Genomic DNA, 17,672 nt, shown 5'->3' on the forward strand with positions numbered 1-17,672 from the left:
CTTGCATAGCAAAGCATGATGGGAAAATATTGAATCACGTGGTACAATGGAAATTTGTTAAAGGTTATAAAAAGTTAAAAAACCGGTTAATTTTACTATTTTATACAATTTAAAACGTTATTTTAATATTAGTATATTTATAATTTTATAATAATTTATTAAATTGTGTTACCTGAATTAAAAATTCCGGAAAAATACCGGTTATTGTATACTGTCAGTAAATGTAAGTATCTTTATCACTAATTTAATGTCATTTTCTTTATTAAAATAAAATTTGTCAATTAACATTTACATTTTATTCAAATTATACTCATTATTTTTCATTACTTAATAGTAATAAAAATTAATTTACTTTAATCCACTTGAAATGTCGAGGGACAAAATAATAAACAATGTCATAGTCTCTAAGCAACGTAAATTATTGATTTACAAATAGAAAACAATTATTTTTATTTAAAGAAAAAGTTACAAATGAATATTTCGTATTATTAAAATATTTCTCTTTTGTCTTTTCAATTTTTTTCAAAGATTTATGTGAATATTATAGCTTTTTTTCTCAATGGAAAATATTTTTAGGTTAGATTGCAAAAGTGACTGTAAGTTTGAAGATTTAATATTTTATTTTTTTACAGATGATTTCTAGTAAATTTATTCGATATATTCATACAAACAATTTTCTATGGCAAGCTTCAGATAAATCACTTCTTGCTAAACTTCGTAAGAAAACAGGATATACGTTTTCTAATTGTAAGAAGGCTTTGGAGTTGCATCAAAATGATTTAGATAAGGTAATGTTTAATTTGATAATAAAATGACAACGTATGATGAAATTTAATTAAAAAGAACTTTTTACACAATTCAAATATAATCATTTTTATTTTTAAAAGACACATTTTTCAAATAAAAATAAAAACTTCAATCAAATAATAAATTGGAGCAAATGTGTATTATTGGAATAATAAATTATTAATTAGAATAAATTGTGTTCCACATAACGATATTGAAGAATTAATTAGTCTATTTAATTTATTAAGAATTAAATAGTTTATATTTGTAAAAATTTAAAATAAAAGAAAAATTAATTATTAATTCAGGCTGAAGTATGGTTAAAAGAACAAGCCCAAAGTCTCGGTTGGGCTAAAGCGGACAAACTTCAGGGAAGAAGTACAACACAAGGACTTATTGCAGTGATTGTTGACAAATGTAATGGAGCACTTATTGAATTAAATTGTGAGACTGATTTTGTTGCACGAAATAAACAATTTCATGGACTTGCTGATACAATAGCAACAGCTGTTTTAAATCATTCTTTAACGCTACCACATGACGGTGATGTCTCAAAAATTTTATTAGATAGCGAAATATTAAAACAAATACCAACATACGATGGGAAAACAATTGCTGATCATTCGGCATTGACAATTGGCACTGTTGGCGAGAATATTGCCATTAAACGTGCCCTGTGCATGAGTGTTAGTTCCGATGTTAAATTAATTGGATGCACTCATCCAACTCCTATTAATCCATTACCGGTTTCTTTTGGAAAATATGGTTCTTTAGTGGCATACAAATCAGCAGAGCCTAATGAACAACTGGGAATTCAATTCTGTCAACATATTATCGGTAATGTGTATAGTCCTTTCATCTTTTTACATTTTTTTTATATGTTTTTATATCTTTTTTTTAAATTTATTTTACAGGTATGAATCCAACAAAAATTGGTGATCCAAATGCGGACAATCCAAATACTAATGCAGAAGATGAAAATGTAATGATTTATCAAAATTTTTTATTTGAGCCCAAATTGACTATTCGAGAATTGTTGATTGATTCTCAAGCGGAGATTTTAGATTTCGCACGATTTGAAATGGGTGAAGTCACTGAAGTTAAAGAAGATTTAAAAGAAGCCCAAACTTGTGGATAAAAGACTATATTTCAAAAATGAAAAGTTGGTAAATTATTTATTCTCTTTTTTTGAGACAAACTCAAAAAAAAAAAAAAAAAAAAAATCGAGTTTGAGTCAATTGTCATGTAAAGCTATCATCAAATTAATTTCTGAGATAATTAAAACAAAAAGGAGAATAAATTTTCCATTTTCAATTAAAAAAATAATTTACTAAATCATTTTTACACAGAATTTGCATTTGACAGTAATTAAAAATTGTTTTTTAATTTGAAATCTATTTTTAAATTTTACACGAGATTAATTGTTTACTTATTATTACATTTTTGAGTAAAACATATTGATTTTAAAAACTCATAAAGTTTTCTTTTTTAGAGTATAAATATTAAGATAGAATTATTATACGTTCCAAAGTTACAGAATAAAAAAAAATCTGTTAGAAAAATCGTTTTTTATTTTTAATTTACTAATGAAAAAAAAATTTATAAATTATTACATAAAGAAAATTATTTGATATAAAAAAAATTTGAATTAAAAAACTGAAAATTTTCTCTATACTTCTAATAATAATAAAATTACTTAAAATTTTTTAATAAAATGGTATATATCGCGAAAATAAATTTTAAAAAAAGTGTAAATAGATAAAATTTCATTTTTGCCAAATTTTGCAGTAAAATGTAGTTATTTGAAATAGATCAATGAATATTTTGGAGAAGATTTTTTATGTTATTTTAAATTATCTTGATGATTATTTGGCGAAAACCTGGTTACTGACGATTTTATTTTATTTTTCTTACGAGCGTATCGAACAGATTTCCATAGCCACATTCGTGAATCTTTTTTCCAGTAAGGAGCCACATCATCCGATGAATGCATCTTACCCTGATTATTTATACAATAATAATATAAAATTATAATAAGTGGTTTCTAATTATATATATATATATATAATTTAAAAGGACAATGTTATTATACAAAAATAAGATATAGAAGAAAATTCTTCATGTTTTTTTGGCTTATATGAAAAATTCTCTTCTGTAAAATGCAATTACTTAAAATTGAGGTGAAACCTTCAAATATAGAAAATTAAGATATTTTAATAATTACATGAAACATTTTATTTGAAATTACATATAACTAAATCTATTAACAATTAAAATTACTAATTCTTTAATTTAGCACCTGATAATTCAAAATTTCTGGCTCTTGTGTAATTAATTGAAAATTTGGTTTTTCATAAGTTTCACAACCACAAGTAGGTAATTTACTTCTAAAATTATACTCGGTAGATGAAGTTGCAGCATCTTTTGTAAAAACTAAAGTTCTATCAGTTTGCTGATCGATTCCAGTTTCAACATTCAAATTTTCAAAAGCGGACGAGATACTTTTTGATTCCTTATACAATTTGGAAGAAAAGCAAATAAATATAAAAATAACTCATTCTAATTATAATAGAATTTTAAATATTATTTATTTTTAATTACTTATTAAGTCAATTACTTACGTGCAATATGTTAAATAATTTTTAAAAAATTATTGAAATGAATTAACAATACGTGATTTTTCATCATTAACAAATTTGAATTAATTTTTTTTTTTACAATTTATTATCGAATTAGCAAACCTTATTATCTCCAAAATTAGTTTCGCTATTTTGAAAATCGATCAAATTAATATAACTTTCAGCATTAACAAGAGTTTTTCCTTTCTCCAGAAAACTGTCAACTAAAAAATTATAAGAAACTCGCAATCTTTGTTATTAATAGAATTTTTTTTCACTTTTCAGATATTACCACTTGATTGTTCTAAATCTTCGATCCTCCAATCCATGACAATGATAAAATTTTTATTTTCATTAAAAATTGAGTAACAAAACAACAAAAAATGACATGTTATAGTTTGACAAGCATAACAATTTCTATAACAAAAATAAAATTTTTTACTTTAAGCTATGTTCATGAATAACAGATGAAATTTGAAATTTCACATCGTTATTAGAAAAATAATTAATTAAAATATATGGAATTTTTTTCGTTTTTTTTTTTTTATTTATTGCAACAAATTAAAATTCTAACGCCCGGATATTGTGAAGTAAAACCTTGAATATTTCCGTTCTCTATTCATTTTATTAACACAATAATAATTATTCTATTTCATGAAATGAGTTTAATTTCTATGTATGGAAATAATTGATTCTCAACTAAAGAGTTGCATATATATAAATTACTGTTATCTGTGTATAAAATATATATAATTAAAAAATAACTTTTTTTATGAATATTGTAAAAAGAGGAACTTTTATAAATTTTCAAATACTTGCAAAGAATAATAAATCATGATTCATATATTAATGTTAATGATAAATAATATAATATTTATTATATTATAAATGAGAAAAATACAAGTCATCTCTGATTAGTAGACTAAAACATTTAAGCTTTAAATTCATTTTTTTCTCCATATGAATAATTTCTTTTTTAAATTATCACTCTAGAAAATTGTTTATAGTTGTAAATTCATCTCAATAATAAAATTAACAATTCAAATTTTTCATCTCTCTTATTTTAATTTAATATACACTTTTAATAGATAAAATTCTGTTAAATCATTTGAAAAAATTAACATATTTATATATCAATTCTTCTTTTATGCCATTACATTTTAAAATAATTGTTCTCTGTATTTTTTTATTTTTAAATATAAATTAATCAAAATCTTTGACTACTTTGGAAAATTAAAAAAAATTTTTTTACATTTCACTTTTTTGTCGTGAAATCCTTACTCATCAATTTTTTAATTTTTAAAAATTAATAAAAAAAATTCTAATTGAAAAGAAATTAATTTACTAATTTGTTTTTCTTAATTTTCTAAATTTAAAAGAACGAAAAATGAGAAATTCTAAATAACATTTTTTTATTTTTTTTGAATTTTTCAAAATTAAATTTAAAAAAAATTCTATAAGAACTTAAAAATGAAAAAATTTTTTTTCTCGATGTTTTTAATGAGGAATAATAAATTTGACCCAGTTTATCTAGTATAGGATAAAATGAGCGTGTCTCGCGTTTCTTTCATAAAAGAAGAATGAAGATAGGATCAAGTGCTCTTTTTCTTGTTCTTCTGAATCCATAGTCACGGTTATTGTCCTATAGTACATATATATATACATAAACGAAGCAAGAAGAGAGAGGCAGGTGTGTTAGATAACGAGTAATATGAGTGCCAGCAATATAGTTAGTGTGTATTCATGAGGTGCCCGTTGGTCACGGGTGGCCGCCCGGAGTTCCGGGCCCGCTTCCGGACGAGTCTGCACAGGTACGGTTTCTTTTTTAAAACGGAAACATATCAGTTCTTCTCCAACAGTTACACGTTCATTTTGAAGCTCTTCTAAATTTTTGTCAAAGAACAAAAAAAAAATTAACATTTAAATGACTTCATTGGATTCATCATAACAATGGGCTTCTCCAAGAGGGTGAGTAGTCTTCATTATGAAATTTTATCATCAAAATTTTATTTTCCATTTTTCAACTGAAAATTTTATTATCCTTTCTAAAAACCTTCAACTTCTTTTCTGAAATAATCCAAAAGTGTATACAAAATAATAATAATAATAATAATAATAATAATTAATAATTAAAATAAATTAATCATATATAAAAATTACAATTTCGTAACTTTTAATTTAAATCGATTTAAATATATAACTTCAAATTACTTTAAATTTAATTTACATTAAAATTAAATTAAAAATAATTTTTTTTTTTATTTCATTAATGTTCTAAGAAAAATGTTAAAACAAAAAAAATGACTCTTCTTTCAAAGAAAAAAATCAAGGTGGAAACAAAGGAGAACTGTCAGTGTGAGAGGACAATGGAACGAATTTTTTTTTTTTTTTTTTTTTTCGTCGAAAGATATTTAAAATAAATGTACTACATGAAGTGTCCGGGTTTTCTCCTATCGTGCAAAATAGTTTTGAATAGAAATGTTACTCTGGTAGGTAGTGAAATATTGTCGACTTCCTCTCGTGAAACTTAGACAATGTTCGCGCGTAATTATTTGATTGTGATGTAAAATTAGCGACTATTTCTCTCTGCGCGGCAAAGTGTGAATACCTATATAGTGTTGCCTATTGTAAAAGAAATGGTGTGCAATATATTAGTACCACAATGTTTCATGTTTTGTTTCTCATAACACTTTAGCTATATTACAAGAACCAGTTTACCTCAAGCAATCACAAAAGTGACACAATTGCGAAATTAATTTTATTAACGTCATTTTAATTGAAATAAAAATTTTATATTTAGTACAATATTATACCGTGTGTGAAAAATAATTCAAAAAACTGTAAATTTTTTTTATTGTTTCCATCTTCATTGTAAAATTTTCAAAAATGACTTTATCTCACCTAGAGGTACTCAAACTAATTAAAATAATTTATTTTATTTATTTTAAGTATTATTATTTTTACTTTTTGTTTAGTTTTGTTTTAAGAGTCTAATTTTTCCTAGCGCATATTTCTTTTATATTTATCAATTAATTTAATTAATCATAATTTAATTTTTAATTCATAATCTTTTGTACTTTGTTTTGTACATAAATGAAATGTGATTTTTCAACTTTTATTACAATTTTTAATTATACACACTGTCGATATTGAATTACAATGACAAAGGGATAAAATTATGATTAATGAATCAATTTAACTTCTATGAGATTTTTAAAACAATTTCAATTGCTTTATAATCTAAATTGATAATAAATGACTTTTAATAATTTAAAAGAATTTTTTTGTCACGATAACAATGTTTTTACATTTTTCCCAACTGTTTTTTTTTTATTTATAGTAATTAATTTATATTAATATATTTTATGTTTAAATTTATGTTTATGTTTTATGTTTATGTTTTATTGTTTATTTAAAATAAAATTAGAAGATTGTCCAATCCTCATAAATTTATTTTTTTTTAATATTTTATTTTTATTATTAAACTTCGATAGTAAAACATTTTTTATTACAGGATGACACAAGCAGTTGCTCGGACGATTCTAGTAGTGATGTTTTTAAAAGCATTCAAAAAAATAAAAATGCATTTTGTGTTTGGAAAATTGAGGTAATTTTACATTAACAAGAATATTTTGCATTCTTATTGTATTCAAAAAAAATATAATATATAGAATAATTATCATCGTAAAAATGAAGCTTTCAGTAAAAATTCATTTTTATTTTAGGGGCTTCGAGCTATTTCGATTCGAAAAGAGAAAATGGGAATTTTTTTTTCGGAATCAGCTTATATTATTTACACAGTATCATCCAAGAATGGTCCACTTCCTTATCCAGGAGTTCCCGTAAGAAAAATCAATGAATCTATTTTTTTTTTTTTGTGTTTCATTTGCAATTACAGTCAGAAAAGCTCGAAAAATAGAAATAAAAGCATAATAGGAAAACTCGTTACATATTTAAAAGCTGTTACTTAGAAACGGAAATGGATTTAAATAATCTATTCTCCATTGAGTCAATCAGAGCGAAAATAATTATATTTTCGAACTCACAAACATATTATATTTGTAATCAGGTTTTCAAATTTTTTTCTTTTTTTTTTAAAAAAAAGTTAGAGAAATTAAATAATAGTAAATGCAAAATATTATATTATTAAAATATTAATAAAGAAATAAATTAATAGAATAAATTTGATATAAAAAAAAAATTAAATTGAAATAAGTGAAATAAATAAATAAAACCTAAAAATAAACAAAAAGAACTTATAAATAAATGTTAATATTAATTAATTTGACCAAAAATCATTATTGTGAAGTTATTTAAAAATAAAGTAATATAATACCAGGAAAAGGAGGTGAAAGAAGACTTTGCAATTCGAGCTGTTCATTTCTGGATTGGTTCGAAATGTGATTCGACAATGTCAGGAGCGGTCGCTCTTCGAGCTGCTGAATTGGATTCTCAAGTTTCAGCAACAATTTTATCACGTGAGGCCCAAGGTCGTGAAAGTTCCAGGTTCCTGGCTTATTTTCGAGATCAACTTATCGTACAAAATTTTCACACAGAAAAACCCTCGTGCACATTGCATAAAATTTCTGGCCTAACGGTACCAATTTTGACTGAACTTGATGGTCTCAGCTGGAGTAATTTTACATCCCGAGATGTTATTATAATCGATATGCATTCTAGGTAACGTTATTCCTGTTTATTTTCTCCTTATTTTAAAATCATTCATATCGTAAAATCAAATTCAATTCTTGAATTATTCAAAATTTGATAAAAAAAATTTTCTTCAAAATTAAAAATTATCTACACCTGAAACAATCTTTATAATTTGAATTTTTTTTTATACACAAAATTAAGAAATGCACAAAATTTTATAAAATTATTATATGCAAACTTTTCAAATTAGAAACATTGTTTTCCTGTGGCTTGGCTTGAAAGCCGAAATTCTTCACAAGAAACATGCAGCTACAATTCTCAAGCAACGAAAAGAGAACGAGACTCAAGTTTTTATAATTGATGACGGTTACGAGAGAACATTACCAAATGAAGTGCGAAAACTTCTAAACGATGTTTTGAATTTATCAAATAGAAATGTAATTCCAGAAAATCAACACTCATCACCATTACCAAGTCCAGTGAAACTTTATAAATGTAGCGAACAAACGGGAAAATATAAAGTTGCCGAGGTAAAATCGGGACCAATATTTCGTAAAGATTTCTCATCGGAATCAGTTTTTTTAATTGATCGTGGTGAAATTGGAATTTGGGCATGGGTCGGTAAAAATGTGAATGCACGAGAAAAACTCGAAGCAGTAAGAAATGCGCGAGGATTTGTGAAAAAAAAAAATTACAGCGTGTCAGTTCCGGTAACGCGGGCGATAGAAGGTCAAGAACCTGTGGAAATGAAAACTTTAATTAAAGGTTGGGGACAAAAAAAAGCGAGACCTCTCACGTTGCCCTCATGTTTTGAGCCCGAATACATGACAGAGAGGCCACGAATGGCAGCTGAATGTCAATTAGTCGATGATGGATCTGGCGAGAAAACTCTATGGCGAGTTAATCAACAAACTGGCATGATCGAAGTGAGATTTTCAATTATTAATCAACGTTTTTGGAAACTAAATGAATTATAATTTTAGAATATTGAATTTTTTTTAAATGTTGCAATTTGAAATAAATTTTTTATTTTTAAATTAACAGTTTTTTTTTTCTTTTCTAGGTGGAAGACAGAGGGATTTATTATGCCGAAATGTGCTACGTAATGCGTTACAAATACGGATATGGCCGTAGAAGCAGATTAATCGTAGGTTCAGGAAAATCGAACAATGGAAATTAATTTATAGTGCATGAATATTACCCAAAATCCGTTTGCTATAATTTTCATTCAATTTTAATTTATATCATCCAGTTAAATATTTATTTTAATTTTTTTCAAAATATATTTTGATATCATTAAATTTTTAATTAAACATGAATATTAAATAAGTTATTTTTTTAGATTAAACTTGTAAAATTTATATTTAACGGAATCTTTTGGATTTTTTGTTGTGAAATATTCACACGTTTCGATTAGTTATTAGAAATAAAGAAATGAATAATGTTTTAGGTCTACTGTTGGGAAGGAGCGCATTCCTCCTGTGGAGATAGAGAAACAGCTTTGGTATCTGCTTGTCTAATTGCCGATGAAATTTCCGCTCAACTCGTAAAAGCATCACAAGGCAATGAACCACCTCACTTGCTTCAAATTTACAAAGGAAAATTGACAATTCTTGCGGGTTCATACAAAAATAATCGTGAGTTTTTTTTTCAATATTTATGCAAAAAATTAAATATTTATTTTTTTAACAATTGCATTGAAATAATTTGAATTATTCAAATTGAAGATAAAATGGATATTAACATTTACAGCACCGAGTAAATATTTAGTCCGTGTTTTTGGATCAACGCCTTATACCTCAAAAGCAGTGGAACGATCATTAAGAGCAAGCAGTTTAGATTCGAGTGGTGTTTTTGTTTTATTTTCGAATTCGCCAATGGTTTGGTGTGGAAGTAGAAGCACTGGAGACGCTAGAGAAGCATCGAGAAGACTTGCTCCAAGTTCCGCACCTTTAATATCAGAAGGCAATGAAGATGAGGAATTTTGGTCTCAATTGGAAGGTATTGTCTCAGAAAAATAATTTAGTAATTTCAAAATAAGAACATAATAATGAGTGAAGAAATTTTTTCTCAGGTCGAGGAGAATATGGCACTGAATTTATGAATGACGAAGAAGAACAAGAGAAACATCTTTATCATTGTCAAATAGAACAAAATATTTTTGTCGGCGAAGAAGTTTTAGGTTTTTCACAGAGTTCTCTTTTACCAGAAGCAATATGGTTATTGGACGCAGGAAATGTAATTTGGCTTTGGATTGGAATTTATTCGGCAAATAACTCCCTTAAGGAATGTGTTGAAAGAGGAAAAATATTTTTATACACACATCCTGCTGGTCGAGATCGTAATACTCCTATTTCCATAATTAAACAAGGTTAACAAAAAAATTTCTATTTTTTTTTTTTAAATTGCCAATTGTTATAAAAATAATAATTTCTTTTTCTAGGCTTGGAACCGCCATCGTTTATAGGACTATTTGAAAATTGGAATCACAATTTTTTACGCGATTATCAATCATTTGATGCACTACGTTCATTTATTGAAGATAAAGAACCTTCAATAAACAATTCTTTATCAAATAAATTGATTACCGACTTCAACAGTCACGTGAAATATCCCCTAAAAATTTTAAAAAGCGATCCAGAGAATCTTCCCAATGAAGTTGATGTTTCACGAAAGGAAATGCATTTGACCTACGATGATTTTATGACAGTTTTCAAAATGGAGCCCAATGACTTTGAAAAACTTCCAGCATGGAGAAGACAAAGACTCAAACAAGCCGCTGGTCTATTTTAAAACTACTAAAGAAAAAAAAAAAGAATACAGCTATTTTAAGAGAATGTTTTTAAAATTGTATAATTATTTTAATGAAAATTTTAAATTTAATAAAAACTAAAATTATTCTATAAATACCAAATCCTGTGAAAATTTGCGAGATTTATTTATGAAGGAAAAATTGTATATAGTAAAATTTTAATATAAAATAAAAATTAACTTATGATGAGGTGTCCATGGAGTCGGAGTCCACTCGACGAACAGTTTCCTCTTCGACGATAATTGGTCGTACAATTTTGTTAAGCACAGCTGTGGTTCCACGTTTATAGCGATAAGACTCTTGTCGTTCACCTTTTACATTGGCTACCTCGTAAGGTCGAATATATTCCGTTGAACCCTTACGAATCACACATAAATCAATTGTATTTCCTGAGCCTAAATCGTTGAAAACACCAGCGCGAATTGCATCTGCCACTAGTACTTTACCTTCTTCTTCCTAAAATTTATTTAGAAATAATAAATTTTCTTGATAATTAATTTTAAGTAGTCATTTTCTACAGACATCAAATTCAATAATAAAATTATAAAAAGAAATTTCAATTCAATGCACCCTACCGTTAAATCTGGTCTCCATCGACTTTCAAAAACTGACATGGCAGCCAAAGATCCTGAGCCCATTGTAGTGTATGGTAAGCTATCGGAGGATCCATGAGGATAAATGCAGAAAAGATGCGGTCCCTTTAGATCAACACCACCAAGTACTAATGCAGCACCAATTTGTCCTTGATAACGAAACAAAAGTTGACAAAGCATTTTATTTGCAGTTCTTATGGGTACAATACGTCCAGTATTAAGACGATGCAATTCCAATTGACTTGAAATCATTTGATTTGTCATTTCTGTATCAGCAGCGGTTCCAGCTCCACAACAACTAATCAATTTTAAAATAAAATGTTTTTTTTTTTTTTTACTTAATCATTATTTTAATGAGTAATTTATAATTTTTATTCTTCAAAAATCAACTTACTAAATGTGCTGAGCAAGATAATGAATTTTTTCCGAATTTTTATCCGCTACAATTGTATCGTTAGTTGCTCTTGTATCAGCGCCCAATATAACTCCATCTTTAAAAATAATACCAGCAATTGTGGTACCTGTTTTTTGTGCTTTTGGTACTTGATAACCTTTATTTGCGAGAAGTCCATTTCTAAATAATAAACAAATATTCATGTAAATTTAAATAAATTATTGCTAATTATACAAGAGGTTACTTTCGCGTAATTGTAATCAAAGGAGCAATATATTAAACTAGTTTTGAAAAGTTGCAAATATAAAAATAAATTTCTAATATTTCATAAATAAATTCTTATTAATAACTAATAATATTATTTTATCCATTCAATTGTGCGTATTTACAAAAAAAAGAGACGAAAATAATAAAGTTAACAGAACAAATTGTCATTCAAAAGCAATGTAAATAATGCATAAATTTCTTTGCATAGGGTAATTTATTTTAAAATATGATGAACTATCATAATATAAGACTCCGTAATTAAAAAATTGTTAATAAAATTTAATTATATTTTGTGTTTTTTTGAAGTTTAAACAACTTTTTAAAAAGTGACACAGCAGTATTGATGCTTTATAGGTTATGTATATGGTTTTTAGGCAATAATTTTTTGAATTAATTTCTATTTTTACATTTTATAATAATATAAACATTATTTTAATACAAACCGTTGACACAAATCAAACGAAAATCCTTCAGCAGGTATTTCAGGCACTAAAACTGAAGACATTTTCAGATATTTTTGTTAATAACGCGCTTTTCAGTAAATCACTGGTCACTGTAACATAACCTAATTATCTTAAACTTGACAGCAAACGCATGTGCAGTGACATCGCATAACCGCGAAAATTTGAATATTTGATGTATGTACAACGCAATTTTAAAAAATAATAAATAAAAAGAAGCAATACTATACTAAATTAAAAAAAAAAAAAATTATATAACACAAAATAAAATGTAAGAAATATTATAAATTTGAAAATTTTTGATATTAAATTGAGTAATTAATTTTCGAGAAAAAATTTAGTTTCAAAAATAAAAAGTCACTGTTGAGTGTATTTTTATAAACCGCCAATGAAAAAACGATTATTTTTCAATTTTTAATATTATTAATTCAGTAAAATATTTAAATAACTTACAAGCATTTCATTATATTATTGTAAATGATGTTTTTACTACACTGTTCTTAAGTATATCAGTCTAAAATTCACATTAAAAATATACCGATGTCGAAGGTAAATAACACTTTCAGTAATTATCAATAATTGTAGAAATAATCAACAATTTTTTTAATTACAAACAAAATCGTGAATACTTAATCAAAATCAAGTACTCAAATGTGATTTATTAAAAAAAAAAAATACTTTTGCAGTAAAAAGAAAAATACTCAATCAAAGAAAATAATAAAGTATTTGTTTAAAATAACAATTGAAATTTACAAAAATGATAAAATGGCACTCTCATAAACAAGAAACATCGCTAATAATTTCAGCCAATAAAGCTTTATCTTTTAATTCATTTTCGACATCTTTCTGCATCCATTCTAAATTTACTTTCGATAAACGAATCTGTTTTTTCTTAACTATTCTCATAATACCTCGAGTTTCAATTAGCGAACATAAGCCAATAAATTCCGTTAGATCAACGTCGTTTATTTTCTGTTTCTTGCAAACTTTCTTGTAGACTTCGTGTAACTGAAAATTTAAAAAAATCTTTTTAAAATATAATTTAATTAACTATTATCAGAACATATTTTTAAAAAACAGGAATAAAAATAAATTAATTAACGTGATTGTACCTTAGCAACAGTGACATCTTTATTTGAACTTTTGTTCAAAATAAGAAGTAATGAGCACAAAACAATTTTTTGCTGTACAGGAAAAATGTAATCATGTGACAATGATTGTGTACCTCCATAAACTGTATTCAAAACATCGAGTACATCTTTCATATCAGCAGCTTTGTCTATTGGATTAACTTTTGATTCATCCAGTGTATTTGCGTCTATAAAAAAAAATAAACAGGAATATTTAATAAACTTATTCAATTAAAAAACAAAAACTTCGTTCGTGTTTAGTTTTTTGCTGAATATATAATTTAAAAGAAAAACTTAACATTGTTCTTACGAAATTTACAAAAGTTTCGTTTACTGATGATATAAGCAAAACTGACATACAATTGAAAATTCAAAGAAATTCATTACGCAAAGAAAATAAAAAATAATTATAATTAAAAATGAAATTAAATATTATATATTTTTTTCAAATATAAATATTGTTGAAATAATTCATTACCATTGTCATTTGTTGGTTGTAGAATTTTTTTCGATTCTGTTAATTCAATAACTCGTCTACTAATATCCAAAGCCCGTCTAATATCACCAGAAACAGCAGCAACTTTACCCGCTAATAATTTAATTGCAACTGGTGCAAAAACATCCATAACATCAGCAGCTTTTAATCTTTCAACAATAATATTTTCAATTTGTTGTTTTGTATATGAAGCAAAATGCATTAATTTTGGTTTTAATTCACATTTTGCATTTAATCTCGGCAACAATCTATCAGTTAAATCCAATGAATTTGCAATGCCGACTAAAATTAATTTTGAATCAGGCCTTGAGGGCCATTCAAAAATGGAATAAAGAACTGATTGATTCTTAGTTTCCAATTGATCAATTTCATCGAGTATCAAAAGTAACATTTTGTGTTTACCATTTAAATACTTTTCAATAACTACTTTACTATTTTTCGTTGATTTTGTCACTGACAATTCAAGTTCCTCAATAATTTTGCCATAAATTGCGCTAGCTGATTTTGTCGTTGTACAATTGATATAAACAGTTTTAAAAGATGATTTATATTCAGGTTTAGACATAATTTGTGATAAAGAAGCAGTTTTTCCAGTTCCTGGTGGTCCAGAAACATATAATGAAGCTGAAGATTTTTCCGTCAAATGAAGTTGTATAAAATTTTCAAGTTCACCAAGTTCTTTTTCTCTACCGGGTAAATTTTCTGGTGTATCACTATGTAAAGCTTTTCGTGCATCACAATATTTATTGGGTGTAAACAATTTTTTTGGATATAATTTGCCTTCCTTTTTGGAAGATGATGTTAAATTAAGATTACCCATAAGCGTCGATGGTGTTGTTGGTGAATATTTGCTTTGCTTTGGTGGCGATGCATCTGTATCTAAAAATAATAAACAATAAAACAAAAATTGTTAACTTTGATAATTATTTTTTAATATAGAAATATATATATATATATTTTTTAACACAGAACAATAGACCTCAATGCAACGCATATTCACGAAGCTGAAGTACGCAACGTTTATGATAAACAATTTTTAAAGAAATAATTTTCAAAAATGAAAAATTCTATAATTTTTTGCCTAAAAAATATTTCTTGTAGTTTTCATTAATCAACAAATTATAAAAAAATATTTTTTAGGCAAAAAATTATAGAATTTTTTATTTTAAAAAATTATTTCTTTAAAAATCGTTTAACATAAACGTTGCGTACTGCAGCTTCGTTTTATTCATTATCGAAAATTTAAAGTAATTAGTGATAAAGATAAGTTATCAAATTGCTACATAACAAAATAACTTTTAAAAAAATCACTTTTTTTTAATGAATAGCTCTAGTTTAATGCTTTATGATACAAATAAAAAATAACTAAACATTAGACAATAATTATAATTTGTATTGTAAAAATGTTCGATACTCAATTACATTATACCGTATCATTTTTTTTTTAATCACAAAATATTGTCAAGAATAAAATAATCAACATACCATCAATTTTCGTTTTTCTCGAAGACTTTGGAGTTCTAGCATTAGTATTTTTTTTGGCAACTGTTACACTGCGTTTTGTATCGACATTTTCTACGTCTGAGTCTGATTCAGATTCACTGCTACTTAATTCCATGAGTTTTTTCGTTGTTGGTGTATAAGTATTATTTGGTGTACTTCGGAGTGCAGCATTTTCAAAGTTTTCATGTATAGAAGGTATTTCTTTCTTAGAATAAAAGGAACACTTCTTTCTAATCGCAAAAGGTATTGTAGTTTGTATACTCATATTTGTATCACAAACAATATGAAATCTATATAAATTAAACACACATGCACTTTTGTTGTTAAACAAACATAAATGGTTTTTAATAAAAGTGATAAAATACACAAAAGAATTTCGTTAAAACACTAGAATTTTCTAAATAAATGTATCAGTAATAATGATTTTGATATCATCAACCATGATCAACTGTCGACAACTGTTGCGCGCCAACATGTCATGTCAAGTCCCTTTAAACGCGGGTAAATAATGGAAAATAAAATTGGACCACTTTTACCAATATGCGCATGTTCAGAAATGGTCATTTTCAGCGGTTATTTTAAAATTAGTTATTATTTCCTCTATAAAAGTACAAAAAAATAACTATTCATTTGAATACTAATAATCCAGTAAAATTCAAACAATTAATAAAATTCTTATTTTTAATTTTTTATTATGTTAAACATTTATTAACTTCAATTAAAGATTGTGCAAAGTCCACGTATTTGTCAAGTTCATAGCGGGAAATTGCTGTTAATTCAAATTAGATACAGTATTTAAAATATTTTATTTATACCTTTCTCTTTTGTTAATTATTAATAAATAAAAGAGTATTATTCTATATAATTTTAAGGTATTTTAATGTTGACAAAAATTTGTAATTTATTCATTTGCTTAATAAATTGAAAGATATAAAGGGTTAACAAACTGGAATGGAATTGGAATAACAATTGAACCGGAACTCAAGCAGACGACGCTCAAAACTCTTTCGTAGGTTAAACATCCGTAAACGTCGGCATCTTGTTTCTTTTCCAAGTTGGTTACAGAAGGCAAAGGACATTAGTTTTGCACGGATCTAAAATCCACAAATATCAAAGAATTCTAGAGCAATCTAGATTTCTTTAAACCTCAGAAATGAGAGCAAAGGTATAAAAAAAGTTTTATTTGCAATATTAAATGATATTTATAAATATTTTTCATTTTTTTATCAACACTTTGAAAATTTGATATCAAAATGTTTTTTCTACTATAACCTCAACATGCTTTTACTTTAATTGTTTTATTAATTTATTTAGTCAATATATAAAGTTAATGCAAGCAATTTTATAATAATTATCAGTAATTAACTTTGTATCACATTTTGTTTGATAATTATCGTTTTTTTTCCAACGTTTATGAACGTAAATTTCGAAAGTGACGTATTATAGCACGTGGTAGTTTTATAAAATTAATCAAATTTTTGCATTAAATAATAATTTATAATTGTTTTTAATTGTTTTAGTGGCGTAAAAAGAGGATGCGAAGGCTAAAGCGAAAGAGGAGGAAGATGCGTGCGAGGTCCAAGTAGATGCCAACATTTTTCTTCTGTAAGTAAAAAAAAAATTGTTTTTTGTGTATATTTTTGATGTACTTTAAAGTATAGTAAAATATTTTTAATGTCTTTTACAATTTAGTCATGAATTTAATTATGTTTCACATTTCTTTCTTTTACATTAACAAATGTAGGTTAGGTTTTTCTTTTGTGGTACTGACATCTCGTATAAAAAAATCATTTGATTTACAGTTTTTATTTAAAAAGATTTAAAGAGGATTTACATAATGAACTGAAGTTTTAGAGTTCTTTAGCTAAATAATATTGAAACTAGATATTTTTTAGTTTAAACGTTTCAACCCTTGTTTCTGTCCTCTTCAGTAAATTTTTATTTTCTGTAAAGTACATA

The 17,672-nt window shown here is 25.8% G+C and overlaps 5 protein-coding genes across 7 annotated transcripts; 2 read left to right on the plus strand and 3 right to left on the minus strand.

Moving 5' to 3' along the window:
* The first annotated feature begins 58 nt into the window (after positions 1–58).
* Positions 59–3,818, plus strand: LOC127286412 (elongation factor Ts, mitochondrial). Of its 2 annotated transcripts, XM_051312830.1 has the most exons (5): positions 59–223; positions 633–788; positions 1,095–1,623; positions 1,701–1,948; positions 3,690–3,818. In XM_051312830.1, exons 2-4 carry the CDS (start codon positions 633–635, stop codon positions 1,922–1,924), a joined length of 909 nt encoding a protein of 302 aa, XP_051168787.1. In that variant the 5' UTR covers positions 59–223; the 3' UTR covers positions 1,925–1,948; positions 3,690–3,818. The 2 variants fall into 2 exon arrangements, with proteins under 2 accessions (XP_051168787.1, XP_051168786.1); XM_051312829.1 differs by lacking the exon at positions 3,690–3,818 and having other exon boundaries at positions 60–223; positions 1,701–2,620.
* LOC127286414 (uncharacterized) lies at positions 2,340–3,824 on the minus strand. Its single transcript, XM_051312832.1, has 4 exons — positions 3,697–3,824; positions 3,528–3,628; positions 3,086–3,298; positions 2,340–2,785 (listed from the first exon to the last, which is right to left on the minus strand). The coding sequence occupies exons 1-4, from the start codon at positions 3,731–3,733 to the stop codon at positions 2,630–2,632; spliced, it is 507 nt and encodes a 168-aa protein (XP_051168789.1). The 5' UTR covers positions 3,734–3,824; the 3' UTR covers positions 2,340–2,629.
* A 1,082-nt stretch (positions 3,825–4,906) lies between these two features.
* On the plus strand, positions 4,907–10,971 carry LOC127286411 (villin-1). 2 transcript variants are annotated; one of them, XM_051312828.1, is made up of 10 exons: positions 4,907–5,372; positions 6,919–7,011; positions 7,130–7,246; positions 7,744–8,084; positions 8,308–8,983; positions 9,121–9,204; positions 9,508–9,694; positions 9,810–10,058; positions 10,132–10,428; positions 10,501–10,971. In XM_051312828.1, exons 1-10 carry the CDS (start codon positions 5,355–5,357, stop codon positions 10,848–10,850), a joined length of 2,412 nt encoding a protein of 803 aa, XP_051168785.1. In that variant the 5' UTR covers positions 4,907–5,354; the 3' UTR covers positions 10,851–10,971. The 2 variants fall into 2 exon arrangements, with proteins under 2 accessions (XP_051168785.1, XP_051168784.1); XM_051312827.1 differs by lacking the exon at positions 4,907–5,372 and adding an exon at positions 5,802–6,311.
* Positions 10,972–12,708, minus strand: LOC127286413 (proteasome subunit beta type-7). The gene is made up of 4 exons (XM_051312831.1): positions 12,567–12,708; positions 11,857–12,036; positions 11,445–11,760; positions 10,972–11,325 (listed from the first exon to the last, which is right to left on the minus strand). Exons 1-4 carry the CDS (start codon positions 12,626–12,628, stop codon positions 11,050–11,052), a joined length of 834 nt encoding a protein of 277 aa, XP_051168788.1. The 5' UTR covers positions 12,629–12,708; the 3' UTR covers positions 10,972–11,049.
* Positions 12,709–13,289: 581 nt separating this feature from the next.
* LOC127286416 (cell division control protein 6 homolog) lies at positions 13,290–16,196 on the minus strand. Its single transcript, XM_051312835.1, has 4 exons — positions 15,696–16,196; positions 14,193–15,089; positions 13,697–13,902; positions 13,290–13,592 (listed from the first exon to the last, which is right to left on the minus strand). The coding sequence occupies exons 1-4, from the start codon at positions 15,976–15,978 to the stop codon at positions 13,359–13,361; spliced, it is 1,620 nt and encodes a 539-aa protein (XP_051168792.1). The 5' UTR covers positions 15,979–16,196; the 3' UTR covers positions 13,290–13,358.
* Between the last annotated feature and the right edge of the window lie 1,476 nt (positions 16,197–17,672).

This window comes from Leptopilina boulardi, unplaced genomic scaffold (assembly GCF_019393585.1).
Source record: "Leptopilina boulardi isolate dan_hultmark-lab unplaced genomic scaffold, ZJU_Lbou_2.1 LbouV2_354, whole genome shotgun sequence".
NCBI classification, from domain to species: Eukaryota; Metazoa; Arthropoda; class Insecta; order Hymenoptera; family Figitidae; genus Leptopilina; species Leptopilina boulardi.